Source organism: Rhinolophus sinicus, linkage group LG05 (genome assembly GCF_036562045.2).
Source record: "Rhinolophus sinicus isolate RSC01 linkage group LG05, ASM3656204v1, whole genome shotgun sequence".
Classification (NCBI taxonomy): domain Eukaryota; kingdom Metazoa; phylum Chordata; class Mammalia; order Chiroptera; family Rhinolophidae; genus Rhinolophus; species Rhinolophus sinicus.
Window position 1 is genome coordinate 159614477 of NC_133755.1, and position 20268 is coordinate 159634744.

The 20268-nt window shown below is 40.1% G+C and overlaps 1 protein-coding gene across 4 annotated transcripts in view; it reads right to left on the reverse strand.

Moving 5' to 3' along the window:
* MAP3K5 (mitogen-activated protein kinase kinase kinase 5) overlaps nucleotides 1-20268 on the reverse strand; it is a 180894-nt gene that overhangs the window by 141360 nt on the left and 19266 nt on the right. The window contains exon 1 of one of the 4 annotated variants that reach the window (XM_019732727.2): nucleotides 17757-17824. The exons of 2 other annotated variants lie outside the window; for them this stretch is intronic. Coding sequence is in view for 1 of the 2 variants with exons in the window: in XM_074333623.1 (XP_074189724.1) it covers nucleotides 16151-16292 (142 nt within the window). In the remaining variant the exon portion in view is untranslated. Of the gene's footprint in view, nucleotides 1-16150; nucleotides 16308-17756; nucleotides 17825-20268 lie in introns of those variants that run through there. One more of the 4 variants, XM_074333623.1, reaches the window with a different exon arrangement.

The window sequence follows — 20268 nt, forward strand, 5'->3', positions numbered from 1 at the left end:
AATCAACAAACTGTACTTGTCTGCCTCGTTGTTTGGTGTCTCTGTTCCTTCAGCATTTAGGGGCCACTTCACATATATGACTTTGTCACAGAACACTGCTCTAAAAATAAAGTGTATTAACAACAACAACAAAAAGAATCCTGGACACCCCTCCCTATAATAAAAAGCTGATGCGTTCATGGTGTCAGGTGTCTATAAAGAGGGCTCCTGTGGCAGAAGCTACAGTGCTCCCAGAGACATGCTAAGATTGTGCTGAAAGGAGGAGCTAGTCCATGCCACCACAGTTTGGAACCAGGCAGCTGCACTCCCATAGCAGAAAGCAGGTACCTTCAAGCCCATCTGCTTCAATGTGCAGTGGCATCCATACCCTCCCTGCACATACCAACCCCACACCTGGGAGTCCTGGTTAGAGGAAGTGCGGCTGCAAGGCCCAGTCATTTAAAGAATGGTTCTTGGAGAGGCTGTGGAGAAAAAGGAACCCTCATACACTGATGGTGGGAATGTAAATTGGTGCAGCCACTAGGAAGGCAGCGTGGAGGTTCCTCAAAAAATTAACAACAGAATTATCATATGACTCAGCAATTCCTTTTCTGTGTCTACCCAAAAAAATCTGAAAACATTTATCTGTAAAGATATATGTACCTCTATGTTCTTTGTAGTATTAATTATGGTAGCCAAGACCTGGTAACAACAAAAGTGTCCTTTGGTAGATGACTGGATAAAGAAGATGTGGTACATGTATACACTGGAATGCTTTTCTGCCATAGGAAAAGGTGAAATAGTGCCATTTGTGACAACATGGATGGATCTTGAGATTATCAAGTGAAATAAGTCAGAAATAAAAAGTTGAGAACCATATGACTTCATTCATATGTGGGATACAAAACTGAAAGCAACAAACGAACAAGACAAACAAACAAACAAAAACTCACAGACACAGACAACAGTTTAGTAGTAGAAGAGGGAAAAGGGGATCAAATATACGGTGAAGGAAGGAGAACAGACTCTGGGTGGTGAACTCACAAAGCAATATATAGATGATGTATTGTAGACTGTACATTTGAAACCTACCTAATTTTACTAACCAATGTCACCCCAATAAATTTAACAAAAAGAAAAATGTATTTAAAAAAAGAATGATTCACAGCCTTGGCTACACAATGTAATCACCTAGGAGCTTGGAAAAACAGTGAGCCTGAGAACTCATTCCAGAGATCCCGATTACTGGGACTGGGGTGTCGTGCGAGCATCAGGAATTTTAGAATCAGGTGACTCTAATTTTCAATAAGGTTGAGAACTACCAATTTGGAAGCTGATTTAGGGTGCGTATGTACCCATCAACTATGCAACTTGCTTGGAAGCAAAGCACAGGCTGCTTAGTTCAGCATTTTGACCCATTATTGTGCTCCTTAGAAATTTTGGCAACAAATGTTCATTTGCATTCTAATAGAAATAAATGGCTTTTTAAATGATGACCAATGTAAGCTGTGTGTGGATGGAACTCAATTTTTCCTGTTCAGAATGCTGACAGGGCAGCAGCTGGCATACCATTGGCAGTTATTAAATATTTTTATTTTTTGAGCAATTTAATTGGAGCTTTGGCCATCTGTTACGTATCTTGTTTAGAAAAATTCCTTATAAATTGGTTGAATAGATGACTAGTTTTCCTTTTTCCTATATCATATTGTTGAAAATGGGATAAACATAGTTACAGTCATGTACTTCACCAATACCCAAATTTGGGGGAGGAAAACTACATTCTTTGCATTTTCCTCTTCCGACCCCAAACTCAGGAACACAGTCTTCAATAATGAAATAACTCTGATGTGGCCTAGAAAGGAGGTTTTTGTCTGAGCACAGAGTTAAATGAAAGGCCAGCCAGTTCTCGGCCTTTGATTGCTATGGAGAGGGAGGGAGGATGCTGGCCACTCTCCCCCTGAAAGGCTCTTTCTCCCCACTTCTCTGAGCTGGGTGTATAGGAATGCCATGACTCCGAGCACACTTAGAATCCTGACCATGCAAATCACAAAACCCTATTCACAAGACGGACTTTGGAAATAGAATCGCTTTATTCATGAGCTGGTCTTGCCATTGCCTCCGGCTCCGTTTTTCTGCAGGTATTCTGCATCTTTTGATTGCTTGTTTGCTCACTGCTCTCCAGACACACACAGAGAAAAAGCACGAACACACACACACACACACACACACACACACACACGAGAAATCGTTCCTTTCTCGGTGTGCCCTTTTGCAGTATTTTCAATAAAGGCATGTATTCTCTGTCTTTTTGTGTAACAGGTAATTTAATCTAGATCATTTCGAGGTTTGTACTCCAGTGATTTCTTACTCACATTCCAAGTTAACTTAAAATCAGGTTGACCTCCAAAGTTTCTTCTGGCTCAGACCCAGGTGGATTCTGGGAAGTCTGCTTATGGGAGTTGCGTTTGTCAGAGATCAGCTGGCTACTGTGGAAGGACGGCAGGGTAGAAGCCGAGAAACAAGTTGGGAGGCGCCTGCGTAAGACCAGGTGTGGGATGAGGCTATTTGAACAAGGAAGGTAGCAGTAGTGACGGAAACACAGAAACAGGCTCCAGACACATTTTGCAGGATCATTAGATACCTAAAATGATTAGTATCTAAATGCTTGACTTCCCCAATAGAAGAAATAACTTTCATGGCAAACACAGCAAGTTTGTGGCCTAACATTTAACTTAAAGCTTCCCTAGGCCTACGTTATAAAAACGAGGCAAAAGAGAATCAATACAAAAATATAAAAATTTGAATGGGCACAAAAATACAAATACGTTCATTTGTAGGTCTGTGAAAGTGACAAACATGGAAGATAACCAAAACTATAATAGATCTGAATATGACCTATTAGTTAACAATACTAATTATAACTTAGAGATCTAGGAGTTTCCAAAAGATCTGGCGATTTGGCCCCATGGCCTCCTCAGAATAAAATGACCAGCAAAGCACTGAACATCACAGAAAGAATACTGATACAAAATTAAAAGCGGTATGCACCGTCGTAGCTATCCGAGTAAAAAGCTGTGGCCCATACAGAGAAACCTGTATAGGGTTTTAATCCCAAGAACGGGAGGAAAAAAAAAAAATATCTCTGTTCAAGAAGAAAAAACAAAATAAATAATTTGAGCATGCCCAATAATATTCTTTCTTTATTGCAACAACAACAATGAAGATGAGAAGAATTTGCAGCGATCACCCAGCTGTCTCTCCCAACCCAGTAGCCTTCGATACTCTGGAGGCCTTGGCTTGAGCACCCTCTGTGTCTGATGCTCAGCGATGATCAGCTTGCTAAACACACGTAGTCGGAAGAACTACACCCCACTGTTGGAATACTCGAGTTCTTTTTTTAAATTCTTCTTTAATAAGGGCAAAAATCTGCCTCTCTTTAACTTCTCTCCTCATTCATTTATTTTCTACTTCTCCTTTCCTCAAGCTGCACTGCAAACACCCCCAAATTCCTCTTTCTCCAAAAGCCTTCAGACATTTAAGAACAACTATGTTGGCATCCCTGACATTTGTTCTCCAAGGTACAAATCCCAAACCCTTCTTCTGGCACCGGGATCTCCAGTGCTGTTAACACGCTTGCTCTGGCCAAGGAATGTAGGGGAGCCAAGGACCAATAAAAGGGCTTTCTGGGGTGAACTGAGGTGGAGCTGCTTTTCAAAGTGTAACTCCTAATGGACTTGACAGAACTGACTAACCATCAAGATGGTACATGCTGAACATGTACGACCAGGACAGAAGCAGTGTGCCTGGTGAGCTATTAACAGGTCCTTCGTGGCTTTTGTAAGATTGGCAGATGAAAAGCAATGAATTGGAGAGTGAGACGGTCTGAAGGAAAAACAGTAAATGTAGATCAGTGTTCTCAAGTTTAACACGTACATGAATCACCGGGAGATCTTGTTAAAACACAGACTCTGTGAAGCTGAACAATAATGAGTGTCAACTACAATTTTATACATAGATATATCGTTACAAGGAGCAGAGTACAGCGTTAGGAATAGAGACCGTGGAAATGTAATGGCTGTGTGCGATGTCAGAGGGGTAGTGGATGGGGGGAGGGGGGTTGTCACTGTGTGAGGGATATAAATGATAAATTAACTATTGCATTGTTTTGTACACCTGAAACTAATAAAAAATAAAAATAAAATAAAAAATGCAGACTCTGATCCAGTTTGGGAGGAGTACTGAGATTCTGCCTCTCATAAGCAACGAGGTGACGCCGTGTGGCTGGTACACAGACCATCCTTGGAAGCAAGAGCCGTATTGTAAATTCGTAGACAGGATGAAGGGAATGTTTTAAGCATACCATGAAATACACTTTATCCTACATGGCAAATATTGCTATATAAAAAACCCAGGTCTGTCAGATAGAGGATGGCTCTTTTAGGGCAATCTCATCTATTACCATAATCTAAAATAGATTTCAAAATGCCAGCTCTCTGAAAGAAGCACATTTTCATTTTCTGTCCCAAACTGAGAAATCCTAAATAAAGCAGGATTCCTTGAGTCATTTGTAGAGCCGTGACTGCATACATTTAGGCATTGCGTATGCAATGTTATCCATTTCACATCCTTACCCAGTTGTCTTTATCCCACCCTTCTGCATCAGGCATGAATATCTCAACTGATAAGCTTCCTGAAATGTATTCAGATGAAGGAGGCACTTGGAAAAATGTTAATATTTATTACTATATATCCACATCTGGATCTTGAAACTATCCATAATGGATTCAGAATATGTTTATTTATTATGTGTATTTATACAAATATGTCTTTATTTAGAAAAAAATGAAGGAAAATTTTTCTCTTTGAAAAAAATGAGGAGAGGTTCTTTACAAAACATATGCAAAAGCATAGGGCAAACAATATCTAAGAAAATACATAAAAGACTACATGATACCAATAAGTTTTTTTAAAGAATGAAGGTAAATAAATTACAGAATTTAATACTTTGTATAGTAAAGTAAAAAAATAACTTTGAGTTTAAGAATTAAAAATTGAAGGCAAATTTAAGGAAGTTAAAAGTGGAAGCAGTTATTTTGCAGAAACTCTGGTCAAAGATGAGAGAACTACTTCCGAGGAAAGGGTGCAGAATACCTTAAAACTGCTTTACATTGAGCAACACCAATAAAGGCTTAAGGCTGTTAGATACCTGCATACATATATGCCAGTAAAAGTGATTTTACTCAATATCTTTCATATACAGTTATAGGCAACTTACTGATCTTAGTTAAGAAATAAAAGTGGAACAACAAAGAAAATTACGTAAGATGGTTAAAAAGTTGTAAAATAGTAAAACTGACTTAATAATTATTGGGGCCCCAATAGGGTAGGTACACGTTAAGGTCACCAGTGAAAATACGATCACTCCATGTTACCTGGATGGCAGGTGCTGCTGTCTAATATGAATCTACACTTTAATGTCTCAGGACCATTGTCATAGGCACAGCTAGATGACCCTTTTCAGCACTGACAGCATGTTCACTCATCTTCTAAAAGACTAAGCTCAAACATGGCCGCCTATTAGGTCTTCTGCCACCCACAGCACAAAGTTTAGTTTGCAATTACCATGAACTTAGACTCTGTCATTCATTAATGTCTTGTCCACTAGGACATAGGCTTTCAGGCAGAGGATGAGTCCAATTTTTTTGGCACCATATAAGCCTACATGAATGTTAACTGCGTGACAGAGTGAATAATGCTGCCAGTCAGAGGCCAGGAATGAAGGAGATGGATGGAAGCTGCCCTTTGCAGCACCCCGCCATCCAGTATGCAGGGAGCTGCCCACAGGGAGTAGCTGTATTAATAAACCACCCACTGATGCTTATCCAACTTACAAACATGTAAACAGCCAGTCATTATACAAATGCCCCTGCCCCAATATACAACAGAAATTAAAGCAGACATTAGAGACAAGGTACGGTCAGCTTCTCTTCATACCCCATTGACTCTGGGGAAAGTCACAGTACGCTCTTTTCAGTTTTTCATTAGCCAAGACAGAGTGGTTGAAAAACATGTCCTACAGACCCTGAGAGACAATTAAGACCCCTCTTCTTGCTAGTGAGATGTTCCGAAGAACTGCCGAGGACAGATAGTTCTCTTCAATGACAAAGGGGGTGAACTATTAGAATTCATGATGCACTTAAGTATTTTTGCTGTTAAAAACAAAGTGTCAAGCCTCTTCAACAAGATCACATGGCATCTTTAGATAGATTTAGAATGTGTTGCTGTTAAAAGCTATTACTGAATCTAAACTAAAACATGAGGTTTCCTCCCCCACCCCCCTATTTTTATCTTCGGTTTCAATTGATGGGGGTAAGAAGTTCTAAAATTTGTCAATAACCGTCATTCTCACACATTTCATTTTCTTCCTCTTTCTAAAAAGAAAGCAATCCTAGTCCTAATTCTGCAGTGTTCACACAACTGTCTCCTGTCTCCAGGGATCAACTAGTAAATGCAAAATATTCAACTAATCTTTGTATTATTTCAAGGATGTTAAAAGTTCTGGATTTTCCACTGTAACTTTCCAATTTTGTTTGTCAAAATGATTAAACCAAGAATTTATTCCTCTCTTTGGAGACCCCATTTAGGTCAAATTTTCTCACCACTTCTGACCCCAGGGAGTGCATTTCCTTTTTTTTCTGTTTTGTTGCCCTGTCCTTTGCTGCTAGGTCCTTCCAGAGCAGCATTCCTCTACTCTAAATCAAAAGGCTCTGCAGAAATCTGCTGGAATCGTTGCTGCTTGTTGGCTCTGGCTACTCTTTTGGCTTCTGATTTAACTACTGTCATGTTGCACTAGGTCACCCAAAGGTCTGTCATCCTGAATCTTCCTACACGCTAAGCATTTAAGCATTGATTTTAGGGGTTACAGCAATATCTTCCTGGAGTTTATAGTACGTACAGATTAGTAAAAGGAACAGAATTCCAGGTTGCATTACTACAACTCATGGGAATTTGTGAGAGGTAGCATTTACTTAGCATTAAAGAAACGCGAAAGCAAATACAAATAGAATGTTAAATACAGGTATGAGGACTTGGGCCAAATACAGTAATGATTTTCACAAAGGAACATATTGGTAGATAAAGACCTGCTTATTTCTTTCGTTCTATCTAATGAACATAGAAATACCAACACGCCTCTGAATGTGGAAATCTGCTGGCAGTCACAGCCCACAGTGCTGAACTGAACACTCCTTCCCCACCCCACTCAACAATCAGATAGCCATGTTTTATAAAGTTTAAAAATGTGACCTCAGCTTAGAAAGCTTGTGAAGACTGCTTGGGAAGAACACACCACGTTATGTTTCTTGTTTTCTGGCATGGAGTATTATTTCCCAGCCCAGGCTGCTAAAGAAGGGATGTGGTTATACAGAAAGTAGATTTAGGCTTGCATTCTTGTCATCTAACCCACTAAACATGCAAAATATCAAAAACACACGGACTTAAAAGGATAAAGCTAAGCCACTCCTAGTTTCAGAAGTTACCACCCTAGAAATATAAGTGAACTTTCGGTTTGATTATGCCTCCATGGAAGCCCAGTGACCATGGTAAGAGCTTGGGTCCTAGCTGAATTTATGGTATAATTTAAAATCTCTGGTAGTATTTTAAAGTCATCTTCACTTACTTTCAGTTTGTCTTTTTCTCTGTGAGCTTCATACCTTCAAAGAAAGGTCTGTACATGCATTCCCTGTCTGCCTTTTCCTGTCCTTCCTCCTTCCACCCCTCCCTCTCCCCACCTCATTCATTCAAGTATTCCACAATTATTTAGCACCTGTCATGTCCCTGGCATGGTTCCAAGCATAGGTGCTACTGATATAATTAAGCCATAGTCTCTGCCCTCAAAGGCTGAGAGTCTACAGGGGGAAGAGTATTTTAAACAAATTCATCACAATTCACATTGATACGGACTCCATCAGATTTAGCGACTAATTAGTGCAGAGGAAGCAATGATGTGAGAGCGACCAGAGCTTCTGAGGAGGAAGAATCAGGAGTGTGGATGGGTGAGCAGGTGGGTAGCTGGGTCCTTTACGACATTTCAGCGGGGTTCTGAAGTGCGATTTCACCCAAGGAAAAAGAGGAAGGGCTCTACAGTCACAGGAGATAATGCAAAGGTACAGACTTGTGAAAGGGGAGAAGTTCAGTGTATCTGGGGCAGTGGCTGGAGGCAAGGAAGGCGGTGCTCAGGCTGGGGTTCAAGGGTTCAAGTGTCCATGTGCGGTTTCAGAAGATGGGCTCTGCTCCCTCTGCCTGGAGCCCATCCTCCCAGATGTCTGCATGGTTCCTTCACATCATTCAGGCCCTGTTTCAACACCACCTCATCACAATTCTTGCCACCACAGTCCCTGGCTCTAGTCCACCTCTGCCCTGTGAGGTCTTACTTTTCCTTCATGGTACTTATCGCAACAGGGAGTCATTATTTGTTGATTTGTCTGCTTGTTTACTGAGTGACATTTTTCTAAGATATACTGCAGAACCCACAAATGCCAGACGAAAGAATGGCCACATTTTTTTTTAAATTTAAGTTTATTGGGGGTAACAATTGTTAGTAAAGTTACATAGATTTCAGGTGTACAATTCTGTATTACGTCATCTATAAATCCCATTGTGTGTTCACCACCCAGAGTCAGTTCAATGTCCACATTTTTAATATTTTTTTCTTATGTGGGAAGCCTATCTTTAAATAAATCTGAGTCATCAACCTGTTAAGACAAGAATAGAGGCCTTTATTACTTTTTCTCCAGTGAACACTGGAGCTCCCTACCTTCTCTTCCTATGAAACTATATGAACCTAGAGTTAGGTAGCAACCGTGTTTAATCTGGGGACATGGGTCACCAGCGTGTCAGTGAAAACACATAGGTACAGCATGCATGATGGTAAGTAATAATCTATCACCACAGATAGATTATTTCCCCTGAGTCTAAAAGTATTAAAAAGCATTTTGATAATCTTGTTAAAATACCATGAAAAGCAAGGCATGGTATTAAATGATGACATACAGTAAATAACCTGAACACTAAGTATTCTTGGGCCAAGTCACGAAAGCATGCACTGAATACATATTCACTCTTCCACAAATATTCTACTTTCTTTTGTTCAGGCACTTTGCTAAGTCTGGGTGAAATACAAAGATGAATCAGACCTCAGATAGTTTATAATCATAAATAACACCGAGGCCCATGTGAAAGTCTGAAATACCACAAAGGCGGCCAAGAAAACCCATTTGCAGGGAGATGGTTCTTCAGCATCGATAAGGAGTGTCTGAGTGGGCTTTGAAGTGAAAGGAGAATGTGACCCAGAGGATGGTGGAGAGAGTGTTTCAGGCAGGTGAATTCAAGGGAGCAGAGGCAGAGATGTAGGGAAGTGGATGGTGCTTGTCAGAAGCAGCAGGGAGATCAATTTGGAGGAAGAGATAGAATATATAAAAATTCAATTTGAGGGTGGATCTTAGCAATCTACCCTCCATGCTCAATTGGCAGAAAATGGGAATCTACTCAAGTTATTTTATCAGCAGAGTAACATGTCCAGAGAAATGCCTCAGGAAGAATACGCAGTCACCGATTGGATGGGAGCAAATCTACAAGTGGAGAAACCTCAAGGAACTCTTCAGTGGCACAGGACAAAAGCATTAATGATGGCAGTAGGAATGTAAAGGAGGGAACAGGGTTGACATGTATTCCTGAGGTCCATTGATAAGACCTAGAATTCTCTGGATGTTGGGGAAACCATTATCCTATTCACTCAGTTGTTCGTGCTGAGTCAATTTACTTTTCTCCATCTATACTGCCCACCTGGCCTCCTTATGTGTCCTTCTCAAGTCCATTTGACACATGATATTCACATTCCTCTTTTTAAAAATGCTAGGCTGATAATGGCCTTCTCCTATATGGAAAACCTTTCATGGCTTAGGAAAAGGTGGAACACCCTAACTTTAGTCTCTCATTTTGCTCTTGCCTCTTTCCCCAGCCTCATCTAGCTCCTCTGCACACCTGGCTTCCTCCTGCACCCTCATGCACAGCAACTCTCTTCCCTGACTCAAAGCACCCTCACTTGTTACCTAGGTCCTGAGACAAGGGCGGCCCCCTCTCAGAGCCTTTTACACTTTCCTTTGAGCATTTAACTTATAATTAAATCGTTGAAAAGATATTTTTTAATGGCTGTCTCCTTGGATAAACCCTCCCACACACATCCTGCCCCCACTCTAACTCTGGGACTGTGTGACTTCCTGTACCCAGAGAGGCTGGCATTAGGCACTCATTAACCAACAGAGGAACAAGGAGCAAGGAATCTACGAGCACACGGAGGTTTCCAGTCTGCGTGACTGGAGAGGAAAGACTACCACTGATTAGCAAAGGGACACAGGGTTTCAGAGGGAAGATGATGATGTTAAGTGGGAGGTTGAAAGAGATACTTGTTCATTCAGGATATAGTTGGATATATGGAAATGGAGCTAAGGAGGCAAGAATGGGCTGGAAATACACACTTCAAACTCATTTGCATGGGTATAAACAGCATGGCTACGCCAGAGAGCACTGAAATGATCTTTTGGAATGTCTGTTTTTCCAACTAGACTGTACCTATAAGTTAAGGACACTGCCCATGGTGTACCCATTTACTACAGGCTGAATGTTTGTGTCTCCCCACCCACCCCAAATTCGTATGTTAAAACCTAATCCCCAAGGTGATAGTATTTGGAGATGGAGTCTCTGGGAGGTGATTAGGTCATAAACATGGAGCATTCACGAATGGGATTAGTGCCCTTATAAAAGAAAACTTAAAAAGCTCTCTCTCCCTTTCCACCATGTGAGGGCAGCCATCTATGAGAAGACAGCCATCTATGAACCAGGAACCAGGCCCTCACCAGACACCAAATCTTCCAGTGCCTTGATCTTGGGACTTCCCCGCCTCCAGAACTGTGAGTAATAAACATTTGTTGTTTAAGCCATCCAGGTTAAGGTATTCTGTTAGAGAAGCCTGAATTAAGGTATCATCTTCATATCCCAGGTACGCTCAATAACCAGTGAACAGCACTTCAAGAAAAAGGGAGTTGTCAGACCTTCCTTAAGGAGAATGAACACCAAAGACCAAACACCAAACACGATGAGTTGATGTTTAAAGACCCTGCTGATTCATCAGTAGACAATTTCTAAGTGATAGGAGAAAAGACAGCTGTAAGAGTTAGGTGAAGGACATGAGTTGGAGAACAGAGACTACTTTTTCAGTAATTTTATCAGAGAGTCAGCCTCGAAGGAGCTATTGGTCCTGTGTATGGATAAGGTCTCCTTTTCCTCTTCCACCTTGTCAGGAAGAGTTACCTCAAGACTCTTTCAAGAGATTCTCAAGTGTATACATGGGCTTTCTCTTCAGAGCCACTCTAGGCTTTGAGCAAAGCTCCTTCTGATTCTCCAGTGTCTCTGTCATCTTCCATTGAATAAGTGATAAGACCTAAAGAAACTCACGTTTCAGTGCTGTGGTAGAAATTGGTAAGAGGGCTCTTTGACCTGCTTTGGTTATAGACCATTCAAGCCACCTAGCCCAGGTGAGATCTTCAGGGCTCCAGCCTGGCTCCCCAGAATTTTGTACTGTTATCTGGAGCCAGAGCCCCATTTAATAATCAAGAGATGCTTTGCCTTGCTTTATTTTCTACCCACATACCTACCTCTGGGATTTCTCAAGAAAATAAGTTCCAGGGCAAGACTGTGGCATTCCTTAGGAATCCAGACCAAATACAACTATAACCGCATCTCAATTTCAACATAACTTACAGGAAAAAACGAGGCAGGGCTGGGTGTGTGGGGAAATAAGGGCAAGGGAGATGTTTTAGTAGTGGGAAGCAAGAATTTATACAAGAGTTGTCTGTCTAGTCAGAAAGCACCACAGATATGGGAAATGTTCTTGTCTGAACTATGAACAACATTCCCTTTTGCTACTGTGTTTACTTATTAGAAAAATTAAAAGTTCACTAGACATAGTAATCAGAGAAATCATGTTTTAGATCTTAGAAACTTCCCCTGTACCTTGAAATATCTGAACATTTTAGATATAAAATAGAGAACACAAAAAATGAAACTAAAGTGGTAAAATGTTATAATATATGAAAGTATCAGAACTAAAGTAATAGTATTTTTGTAAATAACTGAAGCCTACTTTAATACAGGCACCCAATGTAAGACTTTTATATAAACATTTTACTGCATTAGGTTCTTTAGTAATTTAGAAGCAAATACTATTTTTATTTTACTTTCACTTAAATACACTGCAAATTAGTGTCATTATATCATATTAAAATTTAAAACTAAATAATCTTCATGCATTTTAAAAGCTTTGCCTTGAAAAGTTTATTCTCACATAATTTACCAAAAAATCACTACATAACAAAGCTTTGTAATTGTTCATTTTTATTATTTTGATTATTTTATAAGGTTCCCATGATATTTAAATACAGTCTTATAACTTTACATATGATGAAAACTGAACCAAAATTAAATAGGCTCTGAATTTATGCTCTGAGACATTCTTCTAGGATTCTAAACTAATAAAAATAATAATACCTTTTTGTTTCCCATTTGAAAAAAAAGCAAACATGGATTCTACCTACTCTCTCAACCATTTTCAATTGGCACATCAAATAATAGTTGTGGTGTGGGGAGTCAATCCAGATCCTCAGGTTTTAGAAGCAAGTCATTTTTGCCCCACCCTTACCTGAGCTTTAGAAAAATCAATAAAGCAAAGAGAGACTAGCAGGAAGCAATTGGGAAATTCATAAATTCAGGCTTTATTTATACTTAAATAATTTATAATCAATTATTAGGTTTAAGTGTATTCTGCCTTGATTAAAACTGTCGGTCCCTCTAAGAAAATAAAAATGTGTTTTGAGTTTTTGCACATCTTACATTCACAATACGAATCCTGTTTTTGCCTGTGTTTCTATATGCCAAAGCTTTATTAAGTGTAGGGTTTTAAAAGTAAACTGTCCTCTATACAGACTTATTTACTCCTTTATTCAATAAGTCTTTACTAAGTAAATATAATACACCAGCCACTAAGCTGAACAATAGGGACAAAAATGAATAAGAAGTTGACTCGTGAATGTGCCAATTTTCCACTGCTGACAATAGGTGAGAATCAATAACAAAAATCCATATTGTAACTGAAGAATAATACGGCCTTGAGAAGATCTTTAAAGAAGAAAATTTTCTAAACTAGCCTTTATACTCAAACTATACATAAAGTAAAAGTTTTGAGTAAGTAAAAAATTATCCATCTACAAACTATCCCCTATTTTCAAAGAACATGTTCTATCTACTATAATCATGGGGAAAGTCCAGAGAACTTAAAAAGGGAAATGAAAATAAGCTAATATAACATTTTTACTCACATTTTGACTTTACCTATTTTTTTACATATCTAAAAGTGCCAATGAAGCAAATGCAATAAGCCAAGAGAGGGGGCTACAGTTATTGCCTAACTTTTGAATTCTGCTCTGACAGATACCAGGGACAGCAGGACAGAACGCACACGGGACTATTCAATTGATTGTCTGTCATCTTGTGGAAGAGCCATCATAGTATTTTTAAAAACTTATCCCATTGGGATATTCTAATTGTCACAAGATGGCACGAACATGCAATCTCATGCTTAAACAGCAAAGAATAATCAATAGTCAATATTATACCTACTTGTCATCAGCCTAGGTTTTTTTCTTTAAAAAACAATACAGGACTTAAAAGCAGTTAAGACTGGTAAATCCTATACGACATTTCAAAGCATATAACATTTTACATACGAATTAGCTCTCCTTTTTGGCCAAAAGCAATAACTAGAACAAAAGGCAAAAGATTTTCTGAATAAAGCTCTTACATGAGGCACTGCTTATGCAAATGATGAAACCATTAATTCACATATGTTCAAGGAATTTAATGAATGGCATTATTTGTTAAAATTTATTATTTCAAGAAATACTTAATTGAGCACACCTATTACGTACAAGAACTGGGGACACAAATATGAAGAAAACAGAGGTTAACCTAACTAACAAAACGAATGGTCTCAACAGGGAGGTCAGCTATTAAAACGCAGTAGCAGCAAGCACTGGGCACTGTGGGCAGATAGAGGAGGGCGTATGTGGCCTGAGTGGGGATGCTTTGAGGAGAGAAGGTTCACAGAGCTGTCCAGGAAGAGGCAAAAGAGTTCCCCAGGAAGTGAGGCAAGTTAATTCCAGGCAGGACAGAGCCTACAAGAATCGGTCCCATTTCCCAAATCTTTGCGCCCAGCAACTACATCACCTCAAAGAGAGAAATGGAAAAACAAACATAGAATGACATTTGTGCACAAGAATGGAGAGATTCTGAGCTGGACTTCCTAGGGAAAAATGGCAAGCAGCCAGGAGTCAGGGTCCAATCAGAGAGCGGGTGAGAGGGGTTGCCAATGAGGCGGATGGATGAAATCCTCCACAGACTCTGCATGCTGTGTGCACACGTTTCCTTCTGTAGCTGGTCAGTAGCCCTAAGCAGGAAACGGCACTAAAGCCATTTCTTAGCAACTACTCAGACAGCACCAAGGAGAAGTGATGGACAAGGAAGGTCGGAAGGGTGAGCCACCAAGTGGCCCTCTTGAGAGTCAAGGCAGGCATAAGAATGCATTTGGGGGAGACTGGCTCAGTCATCAATTCCACCAAAAAATTAAAGATTACTACACTGTCTTTGTTCACCAACAAAATGTTAGAAAAAAGAAACAAAAGAATTTTAAAATTAACTCTGTGGCCTCTTTTGCATTTAAAATCCATGACCTTCGCGACAGTCATGCAAGTACTTTTTGTTCCTAATAATTAGCAAAGGACAACACTGTCAGCTTGGAGCAAGGGGCCAGAATCAGAAAGGAAAATCGACACTGATGGCCCAGGCAGAGAAACGTTGAAAGGGACAGAAGTAAATGGGGAAGGGAGTGGGTATGGGACTGAGCAAAAAGAAGGACAATGCTCCCAACTTTGTGAGATTAAAGCTGGAAACATTTGGTTCACCAAGTAGAACCAATGCTTTTTCCAAATATAAACAGTACATGGAATAGGATTCCCAGCCAAGAACCCTCTGCCAAGGCTTGCACATGACTCTCAGGTGTTCTGTGGGCAAAGAGTCGGGCGAGAGTTTGCCTCATGCTCCTCATGGTTGAGCTAATCCACGGACAGAAATAAGAGAGAGGGTGTGTGAGAGTAACGTGGGAAGAGGGCTTAGATCAGGAAAAGCAAAAGAAGAAACGGACACTTCTAGTTGAATTTCTAAAGTCAAGTAGAATTAAACGGGGGGGTGGGAGGGCTGGGGGGAGTACCAAGGAAAATTATACAAGAGAAAGTACTTCCTGTACTTTCTTTATCTCGCTGGAAACTTTAATCCTGGCTGCAAACTCCTTCAGGAGCAGGCAGGTTGCCTATAGATGACACCAGCCCATGAACCAATGCTCATATCTGCACTTGACTCTCAAGGAAGGCCATTCCCCTTCACTTTCCAAGTCCAGAGTCTCTTGGTTAATAGTCATTGCTACCACCTGGTCCACTCTGGGACCCCACTCCTTCACTACCTTGCTCTCTGCACAGCTAGAGGATAAAAACGACAAATTCTGTCCATTCCCAAGGCTGAGATGGGGTAGAGAGTCTTGGATGAAAGTTAAGGTATAAAAAGACAATAATCTCCACTCTTTTGCCTAACTAGTCAGCTATGATGAAGTCTTTGATGTATACACATCATTTTCACAAAATTATTCATTACCTCTCCACTGTAAGCACCATCCAGGTTAAATCTTTAGCTTTCGTCTCCTGTTCAACCATCTAATCCCAATAGGTCCAAATATGTGGGGAAATAGGACAGCTTTCAGACACATGTTCTCCTCAGAGACAGTAAAAAGTCTCCTGACAGTACATTTTCTACCAGTCCTATCTCTGTAGAAGCTGAAAACTTATGGAAGAAAAATTGTTTTCCATGTAAAGCATGTTCTTGCTGAATCTACTCAGGAACTTTCCATTTTGAGTTTTAATTGTTTCTTTCTGAAAATCGAATGACTCTACTGGAGGCCCGGGCCTCAGTGACTTAGTTACCCGATGGCAGCGAAGCCGGCAGAGCTACTGACCTGGCGATAAGCCTCCTCCACATGCGCACAGCCACATGACGTACAGCATGAGAAAACGTTCAGACTGGGGCAGACGTCTCCAAAGATGGCCACTATTAATCCCTGACCCCTGCACGCCCGTGCCCGCTCCCCACGGAGTCATGCCCTCTCCTGAAGTCCAGGCTGGCACTGGGACTGCTCTGACCAATACAAGGCAGCAAGAGTCATGTTCTGAGAATTTTGAGATCGGAACATAAGAGAACTGACAGCGTCCACTTCCTTCTTCTTGGAACGCTCACTCATAGGACACTCGCTGTCAGAATAAAAACACCACGTGAGAAGGGCAGCATGGCCATGTGAAGAGGCCACAGGAAGAGAACTGAGGCCCTGAAGACAGCCCATCTCAACACCCAGTCACGGGAAGGAGCCTTCTCGGAGAGTCCAGTCCAGTCCAGCCACCAGATGACTGTGGCCCCAACCAACTTCATGGGAAATGGAAGGACAACCCAGCTGAACCTAGTCAACCCACTGAGTTGTGAGAGATAACAACAGATTGTTCTTTGGAACCACTGCATTTTGTGTGGTTCATTACACAGCAACAGAAAGAGGAAACATAGACCTCCCAAAACAAGAAATAAACACTGTGAATAGATCAATGTTGGCCAAGCACCTACTGTGTCCCTGCTCCTTTCATATTTTCTCAGTTAATCTTCAACACAATGGGAAAATATAGGCTTTCTCACTGCAGACAAGATATGTAAGAAGCAGAACCGAAACTCAAAGAAAATCTCTTGACCCTAAAGCATGTGTTCTTCCCATCGTATCTCAGAAGCTGGGACATGTTGACACTGTGGGGTCACTTCTCAGCTCTCTGCAAATCTGTCATTTTGGGTATCACTAATGCCACACATCTGCTTCCAGGATCTCATCCCACTAAATGCCCAGGCAGTGGAGAACTCTTTAAATAGTGTCTTAATAAAAATTCAGAAGTCACCATTAGATTCCCCCAAAATAGAAAATTTATGGGGCAATATGACAACATAATAAAAGCACATCTAAAAGCCTTTTTGGTAGATTCATGCTTCCGATAAGGAACTGAATGAAACAATCTCTAAAGTTATTTTTATTTCAGCAGTTTATGACCTGCCAGGGACTGTACAAAAATCCTTACATGCACAATCCCATTTAACCTTCTCAGTAGGCCAATAAGGCAGTGACTGCTGTGACCTCCATTTTCTAGATTTAATGACTAAAGTTTGGAGAAGTAAGAACACAGAACCAGTAAGTGGCACGGCCAAGACTGAAACACAGAGGTCTGTCAGAGCCACCGTTCCCTTGTGATCATTACAATATGTGGCTTCCCTTCCTTCACTAGGGAGACATAACTTGTTTCTACTCCTCTGTCCAGTGAAGATATAAATCTCCACTGTGAACATACAGATTATCCACGTTCCCAGAAATGGTAGCTAGCCTCACAGAGCCAGCCCAGCTGCACCACAGGGCATGAGGTGGGCAAGAATCTTTCTGGTACAGCATAAAACCACAGGAGCTGCCGGTGAAACCAGGACTCAAGCCACCCTCCACCCCCACAGGTTGTAGTCAGAGACCAGCTGCATAAACACCTCACCTGCACATTCGCACCAACTGTTCTACAGGGTTACATTTCTGAGCTGAAGCTCCCGTTTCTCTCTCAGAAAAAGGCCAAGCAATAACTCAGCAAAGAGCCCATGAGGATAACCTCTGGGATCGCTTCACAATGTGCAAACAGAAATAGCTGGGCACGATTGATCTAAGAGCCAAGTAGGTCAAGGCTGTACCCTTGCTGTTCCAATCTTCTACACTTGCTTTACCTCGATTCACTCATCATAATGGATGGACCAGTAGAGTATCTGGGGGTTTGACTCATTCCCTTCATTACCAGACACAGCAGGCCAACAACTGGGTTTTAGGGTACTGGGTAACAGGATATCTGGCTCAACAAATAAATAGGCTGAAATTCGTGGCTGGGGACAGAGGTCATTAAAAGATTTCCAGAGCAAAGAGCATGACAGTGTGATTGCCCAAGTTAAGGTAACACTTCAGAGAAGGTTTCAAATTAGACCAACATAAGACCATATCGGGCAATTTACATCTGTAATAAACTCTATTTCTTCATCAAATATTTTAACTGTAAGATGTTGCACCAACAAAACACAGAGTGCTAAACTATGCATCACCCTGGAAATATTTACAGACTGGGATTACTTTTAGAAAGACCATGCACTCATAAGGATTTTATAGGAAAAGTAAATTTTCAGTAAGATTTTTTTTTCTTATAAAAATCAAATTTTCTATATTTTGTGTAAGAAGCCAAATCTCAAGGGACAAGTTTATCACCACAATAACCCTTTCAAGAAATTTATGACTGTTCATGTTCAAGTATTTAAATTTTAGGTAATAAGCAAACAAAGGTAAGTAGTGATTCTCATTTATTCTGAAGTCATACCCACAATTCTGATAAGTGTCAAACCCATAGGAAGGAAAGAGAAAGAAAGGAAGGGAAGGAGGGAGGAAGGAAAAGAGAAAGGAGAGAGAAAAAGGAGGGAAGAAATGGAGGAAGGAAGGGATGGAGGAAGGGAGGAAGGAAAATCCACCCACCCCTGGGTGTGATAAATGACAATAAATACCAAAACCTGAAAACTGCAATCTATGGTTCACTAATCAGTACAATAGGCAATAAATAAAAAGCAAAAGTTGAGACCAGCTGTCATAGAAGAGAAATAGGAAGGAAACAATTTTAATGAGAAAGGACAGAATATCACGGACAGTTAAAAATAGGAAGAAGACCCAACTGTCTTTTTGTGGAAATTAACAAGCCTAAAATTCATATGGAAATAACAAGAGAACCAAATAGTCTTGAAAAAGAACAAAGTTGGAAGTCTCATACTTCCTTTTTAAAGTTCCTTCCTTTTCCAAACTTAATATAAAGCTAAAGTAACCAAGACTATGTGGTACTGGCGTAAGGATAAACATATAGATCAACAGAGCAGAACTGAGAAATAAACTCCTATTATATTCATAGTGAATTGATTTTTGAAAAGGGTTCCAAGAAAATTCAATAGTAAAAGAATGAATGGTCTTTTCAACAAATGATGCTGAGGCAACTGGATATCTGCAAACAAAAGAATGAAGTTTACATGATCAATAAAAATTAACTCAAAATGGATCAATGACCTATAATCAAGAGCAAAAACTACAAAACACTTGGAAGAAAACATAGGTGTAAATCTTCATGACCTTCTTAGATTGGGCAATGGTTTCTTATATAAGACACCAAAAGTACGAGTAACAAAAGAAAGACAGATAAACTGAACTTCATCAAAATTAAAACCTTTGTGCTTCCAATGACACTATAAAGAAAATGAAAAAACAACCCTTAAATGTGAGAAAACATTTGTAAATCATGTACCTGATAAAAGAGTTATATGCAGTATATGTAACAAGCTATTACAACTCAACAACAAAAAGACAAATTTTAAAATGGGCAAAAGATCTTAAAGACGGTTCTCCAAAGAAGATATACAAATGGCCAATAAGCATATGAAGAGATGTTCAACATCATTAGTCATTAGCGAAATGCAAATCAAAAACACAATGAGATACCACTTCACACCCACCAGGATATCTAGAATAAAAAAGACCGACAATAACAGCATTAGTTAGGATGTGCATAAATTGGAGCCCTCAAACATTGTTGGTGGTACCAGAAAATGGTACATCCACTTTAGAAAATGATTTAGCGGCTCCTCAAAAAGTTAAACATAGAGTTACCATATGAGCCAGCCATTCCACTCCTAGGAATATAGCCAAGAGAATTGAAAACATGTGTCCAAACCAAAACTTGTATATTCAGCTCTATTCATAATAACTTGTATATTGTAGCTTTATTCGTAACAACCAAAAAGTGGAAACAACCCAAATACCCATAAAGTGATGAATGGATAAACAAAATGTATTGTGTACCAACATATGGAAGAGTATTCAGCCAGAAAAAGGAATAAAAGATACTTGTTACAACATTCATGTAAGTTGAAGACATTAAGCAATGTGAAAGAAGCCAACCACAAAATGCCACATATTGTATGATTCCACTTATACGA